General features: G+C 42.3%; 1 protein-coding gene across 15 annotated transcripts in view; it reads left to right on the plus strand.

The window, feature by feature from the left end:
* Positions 1 to 15964, plus strand: part of EXOC2 (exocyst complex component 2) — a 214910-nt gene that overhangs the window by 94254 nt on the left and 104692 nt on the right. For all 15 annotated transcript variants that reach the window (XM_072729245.1, XM_072729255.1, XM_072729259.1 and 12 more), the window contains one exon: positions 13483 to 13608. In XM_072729245.1, coding sequence (XP_072585346.1) covers positions 13483 to 13608 — 126 coding nt within the window. The remainder of the gene's footprint in view (positions 1 to 13482; positions 13609 to 15964) is intronic.

A 15964-nucleotide genomic window follows, 5' to 3' on the forward strand; every position in this document is an offset into this window, starting at 1 on the left:
TTTTTTCCTTTTGCTTGGACAGTCTCGATTTGGACTTGTCTGACCTGCAAGGGAAGATTCCCAAACGTATCTTGAATTTGAAGAGCAAGAGATTTGGGTGTGATCTGTGTATAGATGGTCCCGACACTTGATGCATTCACCCGAGAAGGTGGAGCAAATAGAAACATTAGGACAGAATCGTGGGGGGCAGTACCTACGGGGCCAGTAGGAGGGAACCGGGGGGTGCAGTGTCACAAAGCCAGAGGAGATGCGTGATCAGCAGCATTTTAAGGTGAATAAGATGATGTCTCTTTAGATTTAGCACTCAGGCGACTGTTGGTGACCTCGGGAGGTGCAGTTTCAGCAGCGTGAGGTGCCAGATGCGTACGCAGCATAAGGCCGGGGGATGCTTCCAAGACAAGGCTTCCAGAAGCAAGTGCAGTCACGGAAGGACAGTCCTGGCACAGAAGGCAGCAAATGGAGAGCTTACAACTACTTATTGGTAACAGGTTTCGTCATGAATTAGTTGGCTTGATTTTGAGTACTTTCCAGCCATGATTTTTTTCTTTTCTCTTCTTGATATTGAGGAAAATCCAAATATCTTTTTTATTAACAGCACATCAAGCTTCCCGTTAATGTCGTTAATTACTTAGTAGGCGTCGCAGGTGAAAATGACCTCACGGATACGCACAGTCTGGTCTTTAGGAATGTTTAGAGGGCCGTACGGATCTCTATGTTATTAGGACTCTCAACCTTAACTGCCCATCAGAATCCCCCGGGTATTTTTAAAGACCGTCAATTCCTGGCCTCCACTTCATTCCTACTGATTATTTTAGAATCTCGGGGTCCAGGCCTCAGCATTGTTGAAGCTCGCAGGTGAATCAGGCAGGGTCTGGGTCCCTAATCCGGGCACCACGTGCTGTGCTAGGGCCCGGTGAGCAGGACAGACGTGCTGTGTGGTCTGGTGGGAGAAGACTCACGTGGCGATGATTATGAAAGGTTCGTGGAGCAGGGCGTATAGAAATCTACTCGAGGCCGTTCAGGGGGAGGTCAGAGGTCCAAGGAAGTTTTGTAGAGGAGACAGTATTTGCATTGAGCTTACGTGGTGAATATCTGTTATCCAGATGAAGAGGCGCGGCGTAGCCCGGATGCCTAGAAGGTGCTCGTAAACGTCACCTGCTCCCCGCTTCACTAAGCAGGTCATGGGCACAGCAGTGCCATTCTCCAGGTTAAAGGAGGCTGCGTGGTCTAACAAACGGTTTTCCTACTTATGCTAAGAAGACACAATGTGACTCTGTAATTGGTCATGAAAATATTTGAATATTTGGAATGTGTGTAATTTATGAAGACAACATAGAGACTATTTGAAATTGGAAAACTAGGGATCCCTGGGTGGCTCAGCGGGTGAGCATCTGCCTCGGGCTCAGGGCGTGACCCCGGGGTCCCAGGATCGAGACCCACATCGGGCTCCCTGCATGGAGCCTGCTTCTCCCTCTGCCTGGGTCTCTGCCTTTCTCTGTGTCTCTTGTGAATAAATAGATAAAATCTTAAAAAAAAAAAAAAAAAGAAAAGAAATTGCAGCAGTACCATGAAATTTCGTATGTCTTCTTGTCGCATCCATACCTGAGATACCTGATGGCCACTATTCATTGCCTATGGCCTGAATCTTTCTTGACGGTAAATGGGCACACGCTTTCTACCTCATGGATTGCTTCCCCGCCGTCTTGATGTTATGTCCTGCTATCTGTATTCATCCAGAACTATTTAAAATCAGATGTCTGGGAAAAACATGATGAAACCTAACGTTTAACTGGAGCCCTCCCTTTTCAATTCACTGACCACACACTTGCTGCAGAACTTGCTCATCACTTAGGAAATAACGAAAAGAATGAATATTTGTTAGGGATGATTGAGCTCGACTTAAAGTTATTTTCTTCAGTTGGTCTTTCTGATTAGGAAGTAAAAAAAATAACAGTTTACAGCTCTTTGAATTTACTCCACAGATTTCATACACCGCACAATGTAAGTTTCCTAAATATATTAGTTACACATTCACAGGTTACATTTTGATTTTTGGTTGACATCCAGGAGAACATGCCTACCAGCCATTTTTTATTGTCCCCAAATACTACTAATAGGAACAGCATAGATAATCCTAACATAGAAAAGCCTTTTACCTGGAAAATTGGTGTGTTCTCTGAGCTCATATCAGAATGAGCTTTTATGATTTCATTTTGGAAAATAAATATGGTAAACTAACCTCCTGTGTGTCTCACCTATTTTTTCTTTTTTTTTTTTTTTTAAGATTTTATTTATTTATTTATTTATGGGAGACACACAGATTGAGGCAGAGATGCAGGCAGAGGGAGAAGCAGGCTCCATGCAGGGAGCCTGACGCGGGACTTGATCCCTGGACCTCCCACGGGCCACGCTCCTCCACCAGGGAGGCCGGGGAGGCCGTCGGCAAGTTCTCCAGGTGCAGGTGTGGGAGCAGGTGCAACAAGATGCGGGATTTATGAAGACGACGAACAGGATGAGGCAGTGCTTCAGTTCCACCTGCCGCTTCACTGCGAACTTTCACTGTTTTTATTCCGGTATTCTCAGGATCCTTTTTTCTTTTCTTTTCTTTTCTTTTCTTTTCTTTTCTTTTCTTTTCTTTTCTTTTTTTCTTTTCTTTTCTTTTCTTTTCTTTCTTTTCTTTTCTTTTTTTAACGATTTTATCTATTTATTCATGAGAGACAGAGACCCAGGCAGAGGGAGAAGCAGGCTCCTCGCAGGGAGCCCGATATGGGACTCGATCCCAGGACCCCGGGGTCACGCCCTGGACTTAAGGCAGGCGCCAAACCGCTGAGCCCCCCTGGGATCCCCCTAGGATCCTTTTTTTCTAGAGGAAACCTCGTTGCATTCTAAATCTAAAGACTGAATTGTCAAGTCCCTCTATTAGAATATCTGTACTTGGACTTTTAACGCTGGTTGTAGTTGTTTGAGCAAACCCCCAGGCTACAGAACAATGGTTAAGCACCGAGACAGTCCTGTGAAATAAAATACAATTTTAAATAGTTAGGCGATAAGTATTTCAGACAGGAAAAGGTTTCTTGATGTCTTCTTAAGTAAAGTTGGTTGGTCTTTATGCATGAATTTAAGAATTGTAATTAACATACAAGTGTATTTTTGAAGTCCTAAAGTCTTTACACAGCTGTTTGAGAAAAAAATGTCAATTGTATTTAGTCTTGTGGTCTTCAGAGAAAATCTCATAAGCAAAGATGATGATAGATTTTCAGAGACAGCAATCCTACGTTAAAAAAACCACCTTTTTTCCAAGATTCTTTTGTATATAAATTATTTCTTGGCACAGCTAGGTCATTAGGTCATAGGTTGATATTCTTAGGAACACTGCGTTAGATCTTTTTTTTTTTTTTTTTTTTTTAGAGAATGGGGATGCTTTCCTTAACAATACACTTTTTTTTTTTTTTTTAAGATTATATGTATTTATTCCTGAGAGACACAGAGAGAGGCAGAGACCCAGGCACAGGGAGAAGCAGGTTCCATGCAGGGAGCCCGACGCGGAACTCGATCCCAGGACTCCGGGGTCACACCCTGGGCCGAAGGCAGACGCTCAACCACTGAGCCCCTCGGGGATCCCCTAGATCTTTCTTTGGATCCCAGTTTTTCTAGTAATGACATGTGCTGGACCTAGTAGACGGTGCCTTCCAGAGGATAAGTTCTGGAGCACAGAACTCCTGTTGTTACCGTCGTACCTTAAGGAACACTTTGACGTTCATCCCCAAATACTCCTCACTACTCTTCCGTGACCTGCCTCTGTAGCCCAGACGTGGTCTTTTGGTTTTTCTAAGAGGAGACAAAGATGGGGGGGGGGGGGCGGAACCGGAAAAAGAGTAGCATTCAAAACACTCATCGGAGCTGAAACACCAAGGGAAGGCTTGGCCCGTTTCTCCTTCCTTCCCGGCCTGAGCTGGCTAACGGTTTTGCTGCCTGCCCGTGTCCACCGCAGCCCTCTGACCTGAATCGTCACACACAGAAAACTTGTATTACCGCCTTGTAAGAAGTGTCAATCCTCTCTTAAAATTCCTATGAAATAGGTCCAAAATTAGACTCAGTTTTCAGGTTTCCTGTCAGGAAAGGCCTTTGCTGAGCCCCCTACGGACAGTCTCAAACAGGATGTTTAAAGGTAGGCTTCAAAGGTGTTTTTGTTGTTGTTGTTTTGAAAATGAGTCTGACTCTTAAAATACATACCGGCTGGTGTCTAATAACTCAGGGGAAAAGGCGTCAGCCTGTTCCTGGAGCAATTACTGCCTTCTTGGAGACGTGTCCTTAATTAGGACTTCCCGAATGGACATTTGGAAAAAGGGGCACAATAGGAGCAATGGCTTAAGAAGCAATAGGCTCCTTAAAATATTCACACCACAGAAGAAAATACGCTTACGTGTGGCTCAGGTGCTCTTTGGAAACTTAAGGGATGGTGTGTCGCACCGGAAAGGCTTATTCTGAATCATCACAGTGTGGATCTACTACGGAAGAGAAAATGTTAAGAATAGAGGTGCTGTGCTAAATAGCTACTCTTTAAATTTTTCCAGACACTGAGCAGATTATTACTTACTTGCGGAAATAAAAATATTTGTCTATCTGATGATCTTAAGATATAAAAGGCTATATTTTCAACTCAAGCTTATATATTTTATAGGTCATGTTCAATTTTCTGAACTTACATAGTGTAACTAAACTATTTTTCATGATATTTAAAAAATATAGCCTGACCTTTGTGTACATTAATATGTGTGTGTATACACTTTTAATTAGTGGAGTTAATAAATATAATTCTGGTACTTTTATAATGTAGGGTTAAGAAAACTTCCTGTACCCTAGATTAAATTGCAGTCTCAAAAAACAGTAATTAAAAAAACCTAAAAAAAAAAATAAATAAATTGCAGTCTCTGTAGGAAATCAGCAGCAGATTCGTCAAATTTTCTATGGAACTACAAAAATATTTCCATGGTCAAAAAGACAGTAAAAATGTGTTGTTATACCTATATTAAATGTTTTAATAAAATCATAATGTTTCTTTTCAAGTTGTTACAATGAGGTTGTACATAAGGACGGTCCTTTTATGAAATGTGTTTTCCGGAGATTTAGAGAACCGTTTCTCTTCTGAATGCTGATAATAACAGTATGAATCCAGGTTAGTAGAAGTTTATTTACAAAGAAACCCAGGAAAGGCGCCCCTGCAGCCGCTTCAGATAGGAAATAGTGCTTGGATGCCCACCTGCTCTTCCTGAGACACAGCCCCAGCTCTATCTGCTCCCTTGTTTTTTGTTGTTGTTGTTGTGACTATTTTTTAGATTGGCTTTAGAAGACAAAAATGCTTCTGATGGGATTTTATTCACTTGCTTTGAGATTTATAAGCTGTAAGGAGGTATGGAAGACAGAAGTGGAAGTGCTGGCGTCAGACTGCTGGAGAAAACCTCTCTGCAGCACAGTGGCATCCGTGCACCTCTCCGCTTTGTCCTTTTCTCAGAAAGAGAAGAAACCCAGGTGATGTTCAGAACACCATGAATTGGATTTACAGTGCATTCCATCAGAAGTCATCACTGTTGTTTGTGAATAGTATGAATTCATACAAGCAGCGTTAATTACCTGAGTGTGGATCTACAGGTTTTTATATAAGGATCGTAGATTTGTTTTTGATCTAATTTGAAAAGGCAATTGTAACTGCCAAATTAAAATTAAGACTAGTAATGAATACTCCTAATTTAAGTAATGTTTTAAAGTTAGTGGCCTGGGACGCCCGGGGGGCTCAGCGGTGGAGCATCTACCTCCAGCCCAGGGCGTGACCCCAGGGTCCCGGGATCGAGTCCCACGTCGGGCCCCCTGCATGGAGCCTGCTTCTCCCTGTGTGTCTCTGCCTCTCTGTGTGTCTCAGGAATAAATAAAATCTTTAAAAAAAATAAAACCAAGTCAGTGACCTAGGACTTCTAACAGCATAGCATTCATTTGTAAAATAACAGCCGCTAAACATCGTAGGAAAGAATTGATGAAGATCCTGTTTCTCCTATTTTGTACTAGATTCAATTCACCTTACAATTAATGAGTGGCTTATCTTGGTTAAATCAGAGGCTTATTTGAAAAGGACTTTTCCCCCCAGTTTCTTTATCCCAGCAGCTGGTGGTTTTCCACTGCCTTGGCTTACTATCCATCTGGAAGGAGGCTTCCTGCAGCTGGGAGCCGTTTCATGTCTCATCCACGTCCCCTGTCCTGAAGAGAGAACACATGTTTGATGATGCTTGTCAAGCACGCGTTGAACGCTAGCGTTAACTGGTAGTTGTAAAATACGCACTACAAATATTTTAATTCTGTGTTCTATCCTTGTGTAATAATTCTGTTGCTCACATATTCTAAGCACGTTTTCTCTATTTAGATCTATATATAATCACAAAAAAATAGGATGCTCTAGTAAAAGCATAAATAGTTTTGATACTTGCCTCCCCAGCTTGTTACAAATACCTGGTTCTTGCCTATGTGGCTGGTGCTGGCTACTAAATAAATACTGCTTGTGGCTCACACCTGTGGTCTTGCTTTTAAAGCCCATTTCCTCTTTTTTTTAAAAATATTTTATTTATTTATTCATGAGAGACAGAGAGAGAGAGGCAGAGACACAGGCAGAGGGAGAAGCGGGCTCCATGCAGGGAGCCGGACGTGGGACTCGATCCCAGGACCCTGGGGTCACGCCCTGGGCTGAAGGCGGCGCTAAACCGCTGGGCCACCCAGGGATCCCCCATTTCCTCTTTTACCTACTGTTCTGAATGCTGTTAAAATGCACCAGAATTCCTGCTTGGAACCTGCTTGGGACAATCGTGACACCCTCACAAGTGGAGTGAGGTCAACGGGAGTACGTTGAATATCTCCCCCTTTGCTTAATTCGGATTAAATGATTCTCTTTAAATGGAGGAAGTGCCCCGGTAGGAACTTTAAGTATAGAGAGAAGATCAAAAAGAACGCTTTTATCTGTTGACATAGGTCTAATTTGTGGGGAGTTTGTAATTCTGTCCTGGTGGCCCTGGCTCCAGGCTGAGGTTCTGCGTGTGCCCGTGAGACAGGGTCCCCAAGCCGCCTGTGCTGTGCGGAGCGGGGGGCGGGGGGGACAGGGGGACTGGGGCAGCTGGGGGTGGCCAGGGGGTCGGGGGGTGGCCGAGGGTGGCCAGAGGGGGAGGGGGCCCAGGGGGTGGCTGGAGGGGCCGGGGTGGTGGGGAAGTGTGTTCAGCGGCGTGCGAGGAGCCCGCTTGCTGCAGGAGGCCCGAAGATGGGTAAAGACGGCACCTTTGTGGGCCTGGCCCCCCAGTCTGCTCCCCCCAGCCTGGCCCCCCAGCCCGGCCCCCCCAGCCGCAGGCCGGCTGCCTCTGCCTTGGGCCGGGCTTGCTGAGCAGACTCACTGCCATTTGCATTGAAAGTCGGGGACACTGGCCCAGCTTGAGTCAGGAAGTTCTGGAGGGTTCAGGAGGGTTTGGCCGGCACCTGACAAGGTTTCCTGGAAGTGGTTCGGAGTGCGAGGTGGAATGAGCATTTTCTGTAGATTCCTGACTTCATTATCGGTTGGAAAAAAATCAAGTCTTTCAACTTGTTAAGAGCAAATTGTGAAAGATTAATAGTTTGTTTTCTTTTAGAGGACGTTTGATGATCTCTACACTGCAGCTTTTTACTCTTTTAAAACTAGGATTGTTTCATTATTGTTCTGTAGCAGGCAGCTTCAGCAACTTTTGAGAATAAATTTCCTCTTTTCTCCGAATTAAACAAGTTTTCTGTCATAGTGTTCCAGAAATGGTTTTTCTCTCATGTTTGTTAACGATCTGTTCAGTTTCTCCTGCATCCTCACAGTTGGAAGAAGAGCTCCCTTTGCGAACGGGGGTAGCCAGTTACAGAAGCTTTAACTGGGGAAACAAAAGACGGATTCTGAATTTGTCAGTAATTAAGAGGCTTAGTCATTATTATTATTATTTTTTTTTTTTTTAGAATTTTAAATGTTTGGAGGTTTGTTGTTTTTTGTCCCCAAGATTCTTCTTCAGGCATCTGTACGTAGGCTGTGCATCCTTTCCTCCGCTACATTGGTAAAACCGTAACTTGAACACTGGTTTGTGGGATGTACAAGACTTGGCTGCACCCTCTTACCCACCCCCCAGGTTTTGTCTGTATCATTTTTCCTGCACACAGCACCTGGCATTGTCAGGGCTAGAAGTTCTGTGGCGCCGGTGCTCCTGCTACGGGGGATGTGCCTACGTGGAACTTTGGCTCCAAGGTCATCTTTCGCCTGCAGTTATTCCCCACACATCTTTGTTTATCACCCAATAATTTTGATCTTATAAGCATCTACTCATTTGAGTGTATTTATTGCTTACCCTGCTTTAGTGTCTTCCAAACAGCGCAGCTGTAATACACACAGGGCCGGCCTAATAAGTACCATGAAATGCTGACCAAGTTTTTTTGTTGTCTTTTTTATTTTCTCGATATAATTTCTACTTTAGGCTTAATTTGCACATTTGCTCTCTAGAGGCAGACTTTTATTTTTTCTGAAGTCGTTATATTCTTTATTTTTCATTATTTTAAAATTTCATTTAAATTCAGTTTCCCAGCATATAGCATAACACCCAGCGCTCATCTCGTCGTGGGTAGAGGCAGACTTTTTATACGTTTAGATAACACCACTCACTCATCAGTGTCCTAAATTGTGGGAATAGTGAGCACAATAAACATATTTTCCATTTTGTTTGCAGTGGTGATTTAAAGTTTCAGATTCAGGCCTCATACCTTAGAATCACTATTTTACACTCAAAGAAGACTCTAAAAATTCTATCGTGTCAAGCCCTGATTTTTACAGATCATGAAGCATTGGCCTATGACAATTGCTTAGGCGAGCTGCGGAACCCCATTCCGGTTGTGTAACCAGGAGAATCTTGGGTTAATCCCTGACCCAGTTTCAAATACAGCAAACAGTTTGTTGGTATTAGCACAAATGAAGCCAGGAAGTTACCACCTTTCACCAAGGCTGTAGTCTTATTTAATAAAAAGGCTTTTACAAAATTCTCATCTTGGGGCTCCCGGTGGCTCAGCCGGTTAAGCGTCTGCCTTCTGCTCGGGTCATGGTCCCGGGGGCCTGGGACGGAGCCCCGCGTTGGGATCCCCGCTCCGTGGGGAGCCTGCTTCCCTCCCTCTGCTCGTCCCCCTCACTTATGCGCTCTCTCTCTCTCTCTCTCTCTCTAATAAGTAAAAAAATCTTCAAAACATTTTTTTCATCTAGAAAAAATTGTGGGAACAGTTCATTTCTAGATAAAATTTACTATCAGGGAAGTAAATGACCTCTCATAACCTAATGCAGGATTGAGAAAGACAAAGTCAAACATAATTTTACAAAAAACTTGTTTCTGTCACCTGCAAAATGTCCCATTAGAGGTAAAATTGTAATGAAAAAACTATAAAGTTGTTTGTATACAATAGATACCATTCTCAACCGGATATCAAGGGGCAGATAATTCAGGTTGTCAGGGAAAATGCACTAAGTGACATCAATTGTAGTTGCACATGAGTTAGGGTGTCATAATAGGAAACCTCCTGATTATTCTCATTTAATAACCGTATGTTTCATATAACGTATATATGTCCCAAGCACATCAAAAGATGTTGTTATCATACTGTGAAGTAAGGCAATCAAGAGAAAATACGCTGACTTCTTGTAAGATATTTTAAAGCCTTTTGTTGATTTGATGTTACAGAAATAGTTTTTTCTCATCTGTTTTTTTAGAGTAATGCGTATTTATCACCAAAACCACTTCGTATTTGTAATGATTTTATCGGGTAGGAATGCCACGTCATGTAATTTAAGTTTAAAAGGAGGGTACGGGTCCTCAAGTTTGCTTTTTTGTTTTGTTTTGTTTTGTTTTGAACACTTGATAGTAAATAGTCCCTGACAACTGGGATTTAAAATGTTTTAATTTTCTTTTTCAGAGGATGATCTTCCTAATTCCCTGTAAAATAACCTATCCTAAGACCTTATTATTTTTAAAACAACAACAACAACAACAAAAACCCATAGATGTCAGAGAAGGAAGCTGGGTTCTGAGTTTAACGTGGAGTCTGCAGGGCTCATGCCTGTGTGCGGTGCTGAAGCGCCCCCTCCTGGTCACTCTGCAAAAATGCGCCTTGCAGATGTGTCCCAGATGCCGCTTAGTCCTGAGGGTGTAGGTATTGGTGTCTGAGCTCCCGGGGAATTCAGCCCTGCCAGTTAAGGAATTAGTTCATGTTAAATTTTCTTCTCCTGATGTTATGGAAAATGATGATATGATTCTAAAAGAGGAAAAGCATATTCTTAATACAATTTCTGTTATTAAAGAGGAGGATAGTCCTTTAACAGCTTAAAAATTCCAGATTTACTTAAACTATATTAGTGACTTAAACTACTTATATTAAAATTGTAAACATATCAGTTATGGGGAAAATCTTTTTCTGAGGATCTACTTGAATCAATGATAAGTATATATATGCATATATATATATACACACACACACATTTTTTTTTAAAGATTCTATTTATGAGAGAGAGAGAGAGAGAGCGTACATGTGCTCACATTTCCCGCTGAGCAGGAGGCAGACATAGGGCTCAATCTCAGGATCCTGGGATTGTGACCTGAGCTGAAGGCAGATGTTACCTGACTGAGCCACCCAGGTGCCCCCCCCCCACATAATCATATTTTTTTTAATAGAAATGCTATATAATGTATATTTAGGAAACTAGGAAGTGCTTTCCTTCTTAATAAAAAATGTATGGTTTTGTGGCATCTGGATGGCTCAGTCTGTTGAGCCTCTAACACTTGGTTTCATGAGATCAGCCCTGTCCTGGGCTCCATGCTCAGCGGGGAATCTCCTGATGAGTCTCTCCCTTTGCCCCTCCTCCCACTCATGCTCACGTGCGCTCGCTCTCTCTCTCTCAAATAGATAAATCTTTAAGAAAATGTATAGTTCTGAAACCATCATGAGTAACACGTGGCCTTTTTTTGAAATAGGCACCACACCCAGTGTGGGGCTTGAACTCGTGACCCTGGGATCAAGAGTCAGGTGCTCTACCCACTGAGCCCTCCAGGGGTCCCACCCATATTTTAAGCATTCTTTTCTTATACCTTCCTATATAAAATGTTATATATATTATAATTTTTGTGTAAATATTTATCCTGATGCTGAGTTTGGGCTCCTTTATATTTCCTTTTAAAGTATGTCAGGAGGGATCCCTGGGTGGCGCAGCGGTTTAGCGCCTGCCTTTGGCCCAGGGCGCGATCCTGGAGACCCAGGATCGAATCCCACGTCGGGCTCCCGGTGCATGGAGCCTGCTTCTCCCTCTGCCTGTGTCTGTGCCTCTCTCTCTCTCTCTCTCTCTCTCTCTCTATCATAAATAAATTAAAAAATTTTAAAAAAATAAAAATTAAAAAAATTAAAAAAAATAAAGTATGTCAGGAAATTGATATTTTCATATTAATTTCTTGAATTCTACAGCTAATAGCAGTGGCAACTACATAAACTGCAAAGGGAAATGTCATCAATCATTAAAAGCTTCCACACACAACTTCCTCTTTAATATACAAAAACTCAATTATAAAAATACTATCTCTTCATTGGTTGTGTTTTCTTACTCTGTATCACATCTCATGTTGTTTTAACAAACAAGTTGTTTGTTGCTTTAAAATATAGGACTTTTACAAGTCGTATTTTCGACACGGGGCTTCCCAAGTAGAAGTGCACGCGAGTGAAGCATTTAGCACAACAGCTGAAACGTAGTGTGTCTTCGGTAAAACTCTATTCCACTAAAAAATCTTTTCAAATGATTCTATTTCTATTTCTACAGACCCTACCTTAGGAGAACTTGTGAGAACACAAGGAGATAGCTCATATTATATCGTGTTACGTGGCTCCTGATAGGAGGAGCTCCCACAAGCAGGTTCTCCAGAGCATGTTTTTGCTGTATTTATTTGTTGCTTCATTTTCTGCCTCTACTACCAGAATGTACAAACTTTGAAAGCAGGGCCGTATCTGTTACTCATCACCTCATCTCCAGGGCCTGCTTGTTCAGTGTTATTGAATAACTAATATCATCAGTGGCAGGGATGTTTTGTCTTTTTCGTCTGAAAATCTATCTATTTGCTTTTTCTCTCCTGAGTTATAAAAGAAGGAGTAGAGTTTTTATTGAATAATATAGTATCAGTCACTCAGTATATATTGAGGGGGTTATTTGCAGAAGGTCCAGTGATTGTGGACAGAGATGTGGACAGAGATTAACCCTTAAGCCTGAGAAGATAATATTTTGATTTGGAGGTAGGAGAGCAAAAAAGGTAGAATGTTAGGTCAACTGAATCGGGTTTCTTTGCGCTGGCGTCAGAAGACGGGGAAGGCAGGCAGCTCTCCGGGTTGGAATTGTAGGTGACTTCATGGAGCAGCGGCACCGCAACTTGCATTTTTAAGGATAAGAGTTTGAGGAGGCGGAGAGGAAGGATAAGTAAGGCCTCTCAGATGGAGAGGACAGGGAAATGTAAGACGGATTTTCATACCTAGAGTGTGTAGGTGTCCGAGGCGTGGTGAACACTCTGTACACGTGTGTGGAATTCGTGTTGCCTTGAAGACCTTTGGAGGCTCGGCTGCAGAGCCCAGAGTGGTGACGACAGGCACCTGTACAGACTCACAAGGCAAATTTTGCCGTGTGAAGCCAACGTCTTGCTAACCCAGCAACATGAGATACAAGTAGACCTTGAGATCCGTTTTAGAAAAAAAAGTTTCCTGGTTCTTGGGATAATTTTGGTTGGATTTCCAGGGTTTTCTGGAAAACTTCTGAGAATCCAGAAAGCACTATCTCAGTGATATTCATCCAGACAGTAAAGAGAGTCGCCTGATAGTAGTAAAATGTCCGACTTCTAGAATATTACCAGCGTGAGGTGAGAAGGATCCAAATTAGGTGGCTGGCATCGGGAACACAAGTAGGGATCCAATCCCACATTCCAAACAAAGGAATCGTAGGATTTGGGGATGTAAATTTTAAGGGACAGCCAGTTCATGCTGTAAGGCTGCTCCACCAGGAGAGCGTCAGCGCCGTGGCTTCCAAGTATCAGCTGTTTTTTTCAAAAAAGTACTTCCCATCCCGGTTTTTAGTTTTGTAGCCCTCCCGCCCGCCTTGCCCCTGCCAGCTTTGCTGGGCATTCATTCTAAGCTGACCCATAGGTTTCTCTCACCGTTTGTTACGTCTCTATATTAACTCAGAGTAATGAACTGAATCCCAAGAATCTGTCATGGTGGGAATGACTTTTCAAGCTAGCTAGAAAAAAGATTCTTTTATTTTGCTTGGACAATGTTTTATTTAAAAGAGTGGAGGACAGTGGAGCAAGAACTAATTCAGAGAAGCAGTCCACTAAGTCAGCCCAGTAAGAATATCTGGAGTTTATGGAAACGTCCCCTCTCTTCTAGGGACTCCAGGCCTTCACAGCCCCGTGTTGGATCTGGACACGGACGCCCGTCCCGTGGTGTTGGGCCATCTGAGTCAGACAGCATCCCTGAAGAGGGGCAGCAGCTTTCAGTCCGGTCGAGATGACAGTGAGTATCTCAACCCCGACTTTGTCTTTTAAGTTTGTACTTGTACAATTTCAAACATTTTTCTCTTGGGAATTTTCCCGGTTAGTTGTGTTACTGCTGCTAAGTATTACCGACCTTCACAGGCGAATGCTTTCAACATACATAAGATCTACTTTCATCTTTGCTGTGATTGACTTTTTAAAAAACATGCCACAGAAAATATTTTGTGAGAATTTCTTTAAGATGAAATTCGTAACAAAAATCATCTCTATAGTTAGTACAAACACTTTTTTTTTTTTTAAGATTATTTATTTATTCATGGGAGACACAGACATAGAGAGAGAAAGAGAGAGAGGCAGAGACACAGGCAGAGGGAGAAGCAGGCTCCAAGCAGGGAGCCCGATGTGGGAATCGATCCCAGGACCCCAGGGTCACACCCCGGGCCAAAGGCAGGCACCAAACCGCTGCGCCACCCAGGTGCCCAAGAAACATCTTTTTTTATGCATTTTAAAATTTGGTCTGGAAAGCATAGTTAATAATATATTAATTGCCAATCAATTTTTTTTTTCTGAGAATAAAGCATCTGAAATTAAACTGTTAACAGTTCTTAACTTTCTAGAGTTGATATTTACCTATTGTTTATTTGGCTGTGTGAGATACAAAATATATTGGTTATAATGCATTTGGGTACCAATTAAATGCTATTAGTCACTGGTTACTTATAACCTCAATAACAGATCTAAGGAATCCAAATAGGGTGGGACGCCTGGATGGTTCAGTTGGTAGAGCATTCAACTCTCCATCTTGGGGTTGTGAGTTCAAGCCTCATGTGGAGTATAGAGATTACTTAAAAATAAAATCTTAAAAAAAAAAAGAAATCCAAATAAGGTAATAGAAATATCTTACTTTATATTAAATACATCTAAAGTTAATTTTAAAGTATTTTATGTTCTTCTTACAAGTATGAGGAGTAGGGCTTTTTCTAAGGCTTCGTTAATAAATTTGAATGAAAGTCCATAAGAACACCTTAAAATGAGATGATTCATTTGTAGTAAATGGAGGGCTCAGTGTTCCTTCCTGTCCTGTTCCTATTTCCTACGCAGCCCATCAAACTAATATAAATGATGAAAGAACGGAGTCACTCGCTTCTGTAGACTGTGGCATACCGCAGCCCTCTAAGCGAATGTAGCCACGATCTGGCTCTAGGGCGCGGCCCACCTGGCTTCTTGAACAGTACGTCCTTCTTTTAATTAGTAGGATAATAGTCAGATCTAAAAACCTTCCACCTCAGTCCTCAAGTAATTTACTGCCATCAGCTGACATGCTAATAGGCTTAGATCAATTAGAAACTGTTCTTGAGTCTTGACTGTGATGAGTTGTATCATCTTGAATAGTTCACATTTATCCTGCCTGAGTTTTGCCACACTTCTTGGCTCTATTTTATGAGATTCTGGAAATTTTCATCAAATTTAGAAAAATTTTGGCCGTAGTTTTCTTAAATATTTTTCTGTTCCACTTCCTTTTCTAGGACTCCAGTTACATGTATGTTGGGCCAGTAGATTATCCCATAGATCACTGAGGCTCTGTTTCCCCCTCCTCACCCCCAGTTTTTTCCACTCTACTTCGTTACAGAGAACTCTTTCCTGCATTTTCTGCTCCCCTCCAGTTCAGAAAGGCCATTGAGCTTTGTGGAGATCATGCCTCCTTTTGACTGAGTTGTCTAGAAATTGTAGGCAGAAAGCCGTGGGAATTACGGACTCCCCACACATCTCCCTTCCCTTGGGAATGGCAGTCCTGTGCTGCCCGTTGTGTAATGTCTGAAATAGTTCATATATCTCCCCCCACCCCAAATTTTCTAGTTGTTTGTAACTAGAGGCTGAGTCTGATCCTTGTTACTCTAATATGGCTGGAAGTAGCGGTAAAATACAAGTTTAATTTCCCTAAAATTACTACTTGAGCTTGAAACATTGTGGAAGATGCTTATAGTAAATAGTTCTTTTCGTCAGCCTTTGGAAATAGCTCTTGAGGTTGTTCTGTTACTCATAACAGCATACGGGAATTTAACTAAGACATGTTGAATTCTGTAAGAAAATAAAACCCAAAACCAGTTTCAAATAATCAGAATTTAGATGAAGTAGATGTAGAAGGAATGGGCAGGACTCTCATTACATACAGAGACGTAGGTATAAAGAACCCATTAGTAATAAAAAGATCAAATTAAGCATGAGACAAAAGGTTGTTCTCTGTCACTGGGCAGGAGGCTGCCGGGACCTGTCTGCTTCCCCAGAGCCTTGATGACTGAGTCCCAAAGCATGAAGTCATTGCAGAGTTCCCAGCCCAGTGGGATTATCTGGTAATAGTATTTAGGTGCTCTGTT

This window comes from Vulpes vulpes, chromosome 12 (assembly GCF_048418805.1).
Source record: "Vulpes vulpes isolate BD-2025 chromosome 12, VulVul3, whole genome shotgun sequence".
NCBI classification, from domain to species: Eukaryota; Metazoa; Chordata; class Mammalia; order Carnivora; family Canidae; genus Vulpes; species Vulpes vulpes.